Consider the following 6,093-nt stretch of genomic DNA (forward strand, 5'->3'; position numbering starts at 1 on the left):
GGTGGTCTCTTGGGCCAGCTGTGGGCCAGTCCTTCTCTCTGCCTGGTGTATGGCTAAGCTGGATCTGGAATCAAGTAACTGGGGGGAGAGAAGAAGGTGAGGCTCATCCTCTTGCTGCCTGGGGAGAGTGGACAGCTAGTTTGTGCGTTTGCTGTCAGCCAGGTATGCAGAACTGGCACACATTTGTGTCCTTGGGGCAGGCACAACACTGCTTTTAGTAGGGGCCGTGTCACCACCCTGAATACTGTCACCACTGTGACTGTATTCATAGCACCTCTCCCATGTACACTTACTGCCAGAGTTTTAAGAGAAACTCCTTGCTAGCCTTTTTTTTTTTCCCGTGAGGGAAAAATAAATACACAGTAAGGAAAGGGTTTACTGCGGACTGTAAAATCTGTTTCCTTTTGTGCCAAGGAAAGGCGTTGCCCTATTGACCATGGTGTAACTACTGGGAAGCCCTTTCCTACTCTGCATCAGTCCAGTCTCTGACAGGAAACCAGTTCTATTTCTTAGCATAGTTATTCCTCTTTTGAGGTGATGACCTTGTAATCCTACCTTAACCAAGTAGCTATAGCTAGCAACACTGAATAAACACGCAACAGAGAGCCTGTGACCTGCTTCCCCTTTTTATTTCAATTAATTTGTCTCAGTCGCTCCCCAAGAACAAAGCCAGCTCCTAGATACAGGCATGACATGCACTCCTCCTTTCCTGTCACCACTGCAAGCATCACATTTGGCATCTTGCTGCTGCACTCTGAGAGAGTTTCTGGAAGTGGCCAGAATCTGCCATTTGGTCCTGCAGGAACCAGAGTGGCCAGATGATCAGGAACCCTCCAACATCTGAATAGAAAGGGGAACCTTTTTCTTTTTTATGTGGTATTTCCCCCATCTGAGGCTTAATCTTGTGTCAGTCTCCCTGTGCTGCAATTGTAGGAGGCAAACTTCATGAACGCTGCAGCCCTCTCTGGGGCAGTCAAGGTAGACTGTATCTCACCGAAAACTCCTCCATAGGATGCGCGTTGTATGAAGATGAAGCAGTTGAGGCCTCTAGTCTGTCCCGCCACTCCCTCCAGGATTGTTGGCTCCTCCTCAGGATGAAGCTGTGAATGTAGCTGCCCTTGGGAGAAGGAGGAGCCTTTCCCTGAGAAACCCTTGGGTGTTCAGCCCCCTTTTAGCAGGAATTTCCTGCTAGACCAAGAACAGGATGCAGCTTACAGCTCAGAGACATCCGTGACCATCTTCCAACTGAAAAGACAACACCAACTGAGAACTGGCATCTTCCTGACACCACTCGTGCACAACATGCTACAGCTCTGCAGTTTTTAGTGCTGTACCACAGCAAGGCTGCTGGGGTTGGCCATGGCCAATGAAGGTTTTTGCTCTGCACTGCTGGAAACTGGTACCAGAGGGGCTTTAATGCAATGCCAGCGTGGCTACTAGGCTGGAGTAGTGGTGGTCTTCAGGGTCAGGCCTGCAAGCAAAGCCTCTGCACAGGACCATGATGCCTCCAGGAGCTCTTGGTCCCAAGGAGGGTACACAGGAAGGGTGCAGCCCTATTGACAGCCCTTTATTCTAAGCCAAGCCAATTATAGCAAAGGAAAGAAGGTGACCACGTCTTGAGGCTAATGCCATCACACATGCCAAGAGGACAGAGGGGTGGTCGCTACCCTAGAAGACACTAAAGCATCCAAAGCCTTTCTACAGGTATAGTTCAAACAGCCCCTGCAGCAACCAGTGGTACCCAGCTTGAAGCGGTGAAGTGCTCAGGTGTCAGAGCTGACAAACTCCAACAGCAGCTGAGCTCTGCTTGCAAGGCATCTTCCACAGGAGGATCTCTAAGGGCTTTGCCATCACCAAGGAATTACGCTCTGCACGCGCTTAGGAGGCGGGTAACAGGAACTCCTGCTTTACGCAGACTGAGTAGACATCATCAAGATGGTACCAGAGGGAAGGGTCACTCCCCAGCACTGCTGGGCGCTCCAGCAAAAGGCACTTGTGCAGTGAAGAGCCACGTGCCCCAGGGTCTCAGAGCTCACCCCGGCACTGACCCACACCCCCATCTGCTGAGCCTCGTCACAGGAGGACCGGGGGGAAACGCTCGCCGGGGGCTTGCTGTCTGACAACATGCCAGGGCTGCACCAGGAGCGCTTTGGGACAGAGGTACCACATCACCACCCCCGAGGGGTTAATAACGACTGAGAAGCTGTCTTCTGTCTTTAAGCCACTGATGATCTTCCCACTGTACACATCTTGTACCTGGAAGACAGAGATGGTGGCTACTGGGATTTCCACAGACCTTTCATCTTGAGGTCCAGCCATTGTCACTGACATGGCACGGCAGGACAGGGCACAGCAGCAGGCAACAGGAGGGTGACCCAACGAGCAGCTGCCCCTTCAGCCTGGAGGCAAGGAATCCACCCCCCTCCCCAAAATGCAAAAGGGGAAGCTGGAAAGAGGGGGATCCAGGTGCCGTGGGGCTCACCTCATACACGGTGTCCTCAGGAAAGTGGAGCTTGGCCAGGCTGGTGGTGTAGACAAAGGGCATATCTGTCCTCCGGCTGAAGAAGACAAGAGCGCTGGTGCCCTGGGACAGAGGGCGCAGGAACACCTCGATGTCGAATTTCTCCTAGGGGTTGGGATGGGTGGGTGAGGCAGAGCTTCTGGGACCAGTGCTGGCCCGTAACTTTTGGTCTTACCCTGCAGGATCTTGCCAGCAGGCCCCCAGCTCTCCTGCTCATGATTCTCTGCATCACCTTCCTCTCCCTCCTTATTGTGACACCCCGTGCTGCCCCTGTCTGCTCTCCCAAAATGTGCCCACCTTCCCCCTAACCTTGACAATCCTGCGCCCCTGGATTCCCAGGGGGTCCTGGTTGATCTGGATCATCAGGCGGTTCTGCAGGATCTCCTTGGCACGTGGGGAAATGGTGCGGAGATCCGTGGACATGAGGAGTGGAGCTGCCATCACCGTCCACAAGGCCATTTGAGAGCGTGACTGCTCATAGCTCAGGCCAAAGTTTCCAATGATGAGCTGGGAGGGGAGAAGATGAAAAGATGGGAGAGGCAGAAAAGGGTTAGAAACCTGTCTGCTTGTCACCTTTGGTGAAGTTATAGCTTGCTGGGAGGACACAGACCTGGGAAACCTTGTGTGTACTTTTGCTTCCCCTCAAGCAGCCTGCCATTGCCAGGACATCCCACCCCTGCTAGGTGCTGAGCCACCAGCACACATCCAAAGGCACTTGCTAACACCCTTTGCTTCACCACTATCCACCCTCAAGCTGTGGCAGGGAAGGACAAGAACACCTGGACAACTCGACAGGTCTATTTGAGCAGCGAAGGCTTCGTTACAACCACAGGCTTTTCCCACAGCTTAGCCACGGGCAACATGAGCTTTGCCTTTTTGCAGCAATGGGGCTCCTGCTCCGGGCACTCTTCCTCCACCCTGCACCTAGAAGAGGATCCCCAGAGACCTCCCATCCCTGGCCAGTGTCATTCCACCCACCACCCAGCCGCACCATGTCTGGGTCATTCCAGTGACCAGGGCCAGCCACTGGCTGCAGCACGTCCTGGTTTGCGGAGAACCAGTCCAGGATGGAAAGCACGCTGTCCCAGGAGTCCTGGATGTCATCGTAGTTACGCCACAGGTTGCAGACCTCTGCCAGGATGGTATAGTTCACCTGGAGAGGAGCAGAGGGTCAGGCAGGAGGGAGAAGGGAGGGTGTCTGCAAGCTGGGGGAAAAGGGGCAGCCAGACTTGTTGAGAGCTACAGTGTCCAGAAGGTGCTTGCAAGGCAGAGGGAACTGGAGAAAGGGAACATCACGTAATGAAAGAGGATAGAGTCATATCCCAATATGACTGGGCACATCCCAGTATAATAGGATATCTGGCAAAACAACCACAGAAATGGAGAACTATGATCAACTGCACAAATGAGGGCAGCTTGGTCTTTTCCTCAGAAGGTAAAAGAGGAAATGAAATAAAAAAACCCACAACCAATTCTCAAGAAACATGAACTAGGAGGAACACCTTCTTTCAAACACTTAAACCAGACAGGACCTGCCTTTCAAGAATAAACTGTTGGGATCAGCCCTATATCAGCTCAGCAAGGTGGGAGAGTGCCTTCTTCCCCCAAACTCCCATCATCTAGCCATGCTGGGAATCCCAAGTGTCATCAGATGCCTGGCAGGGAGGCCACCTGCCCTCTGGGGACCTGCAGCCCCATCCTACCAGGGGCAGAGCAATAAGCAGGATGTAGCACCCAGCTCTTGCAGCTCCAACAAGAATTCCCAGGGCACAGGGAAAACATGAGAAACATCCACCAGATGGGACAACCCTCACCTTTGGGGGGAGCCCCCCCTGATATGCTGGCCAGCTGCAGGAGTAGACGATGGGGCGGCCTGTGGCGTTCAAGGCCCTCGCCATTGCTGGGTAGCCTTCAGGAGAGAAGATGACAAATGGTGAAGGAGACGGCTGGCAGCAAACTGTGTTCCAGCCAGCCCCGTCAGGGGGATCCCAGGCCAGCCTGGCCTCCTGCCTTACACGAGCTCTAGAGCACCCAAACTCCCTCCTCTTTGCCCAGCTCTTGGGCAAAGGAGATGAAAGAGAAGAACCGAAGCTGGCCAAGCACTTCAGTGAACAGCCAGCCACCCTGACCGAAGCAGCAAGGGGAGAAATGCCCACCAGCCAGGTAGCCTTTACCCTTTGCCTGCTCTTCACTTGTTGAGTAGCACCCATCCAGCTTCAGCATGTCCACACCCCACTCCGCAAAGGTCTGAGCGTCCTGCTCCACGAGGTCCAGCGTGGTGCCCGGGTAGCCCCCACAGGTTAGGGTGCCCAGGTCACCATAAATGCCCAGCTTCAGGCCCCGGGCATGGACCTGCAAGGAGAGGAGAGCTGCAAGGAGGGGACAAGGAGGGTCCCAGGTGCCTCCCAGGGACCAAGCTTCTCCATTCCCTCTCAGCCCTCCCGCCACGGTGGTATGGGACACAGAGACCCCCTCCCACCATCCCCAGTGGATGCTCACGTAGTCAGCCAGAGCCTTTATCCCCCTGGGAAACCTCTCAGGATCAGAAACCAGCCGTCCCGCCGCATCCCGCTGCTTGGCTGACCAGCAGTCATCGATGTTGATGTACTTGTAGCCCAGGTCCCTCCAGCCGTCCTCCGCCAGGCGGTCTGCCATCTCGTAGAAGAGTGTCTCACTGTGGATCAGGGGGACAGGGATGTAGCAGGCTGAGCCCCTGGGACCTCCACGTCCCTCTGGCTGCAGGCAGCCAGCAGGACTTTGGGGCTAACAAGGGCTTTGGAAGGTCTGTCACTGCAGGGCAGGCCGAGGCCATACAGGAAGGTTCCCAAGGCTTCTGTTTAAACCCTGTCCATTGCCTCATTTGTTGATTTCACCGAGGGGAAGGGTTTCCCCCGAACCTCACAAAGCTCACCCACATCCTTCAGCTTCGGGGGCTTTCCATCACACCTGAGCCTCCCATGCACCCATGCTCCCCGAGATCCCACTGCTGCAAGGGCTCGTCCCAGGGACACAGACGGTGCCAGAACCCTCCCGGGTCTGATGCCCGACCCGACCATCAACCCTCTCCCACCCTGGCATCGCCCCGTCCACCCACCCGGGCCAGACCCCAGACCCCAGCCCAGCGTTTCAGGGCAGTGTCCCTCGGGCAGGGGACACACGGGACAAGCCGTCCTTGCAGGGCAGAGGGGTCGCTTAGCCCCAGGGTGGGGTGGGACAGGGCTCCCCCCGCCGCGCCGCTCCCCGCCGACCTGATGCAGTTGCGGGGGTCCTCCCGGCAGTCCACGTTGCAGCGGAACCTCTCCCAGGCCAGCCAGCCCATGGGGGGGGTCAGCGCCAGCCCGTTCTCCAGCGCCTGGGAGGGCAGCGCCAAGGCCAAGGCCACCACCAGCCCGCTCAGCACCGCCGTCCTCATCGTCCCCCGCCGCCACCGGGGCACCCTGAGCCTCTCCCCGCACCGGCCCGGCCCGCCCCTTGCCCCGCTCACATGATGCCGCCCGCATCACCTGACCGCCCGCCCCCGCCTCCTTCCACGGCATTGCTCCCCGCCCCGCTGCGCCCCACAACCACCCACC

At 56.4% G+C, this 6,093-nt stretch overlaps 1 protein-coding gene across 1 annotated transcript; it reads right to left on the reverse strand.

Annotated features, from left to right (window-relative positions):
* Positions 1-610: 610 nt before the first annotated feature.
* NAGA (N-acetylgalactosaminidase, alpha-) lies at positions 611-5,996 on the reverse strand. Its single transcript, XM_014963651.1, has 8 exons — positions 5,770-5,996; positions 5,021-5,195; positions 4,696-4,873; positions 4,336-4,430; positions 3,513-3,674; positions 2,831-3,028; positions 2,483-2,626; positions 611-2,256 (listed from the first exon to the last, which is right to left on the reverse strand). The coding sequence occupies exons 1-8, from the start codon at positions 5,931-5,933 to the stop codon at positions 2,074-2,076; spliced, it is 1,299 nt and encodes a 432-aa protein (XP_014819137.1). The 5' UTR covers positions 5,934-5,996; the 3' UTR covers positions 611-2,073.
* Positions 5,997-6,093: the final 97 nt, after the last annotated feature.

This window comes from Calidris pugnax, unplaced genomic scaffold, assembly GCF_001431845.1.
Source record: "Calidris pugnax isolate Ruff unplaced genomic scaffold, ASM143184v1 scaffold44, whole genome shotgun sequence".
Classification (NCBI taxonomy): Eukaryota; Metazoa; Chordata; class Aves; order Charadriiformes; family Scolopacidae; genus Calidris; species Calidris pugnax.

Excerpts from the sequence above, each read along its gene's own strand:
- NAGA (XM_014963651.1), bottom strand. The coding sequence starts at position 5,933 with ATGAGGACGGCGGTGCTGAGCGGGCTGGTGGTGGCCTTGGCCTTGGCG. Across the intron at positions 3,675-4,335 it reads AGGGGGGGCTCCCCCCAAAG|GTGAACTATACCATCCTGGC; the intron begins GTGAGGGTTGTC and ends GCTCCTCTCCAG. Across the intron at positions 2,257-2,482 it reads CTGAGGACACCGTGTATGAG|GTACAAGATGTGTACAGTGG; the intron begins GTGAGCCCCACG and ends TCTGTCTTCCAG.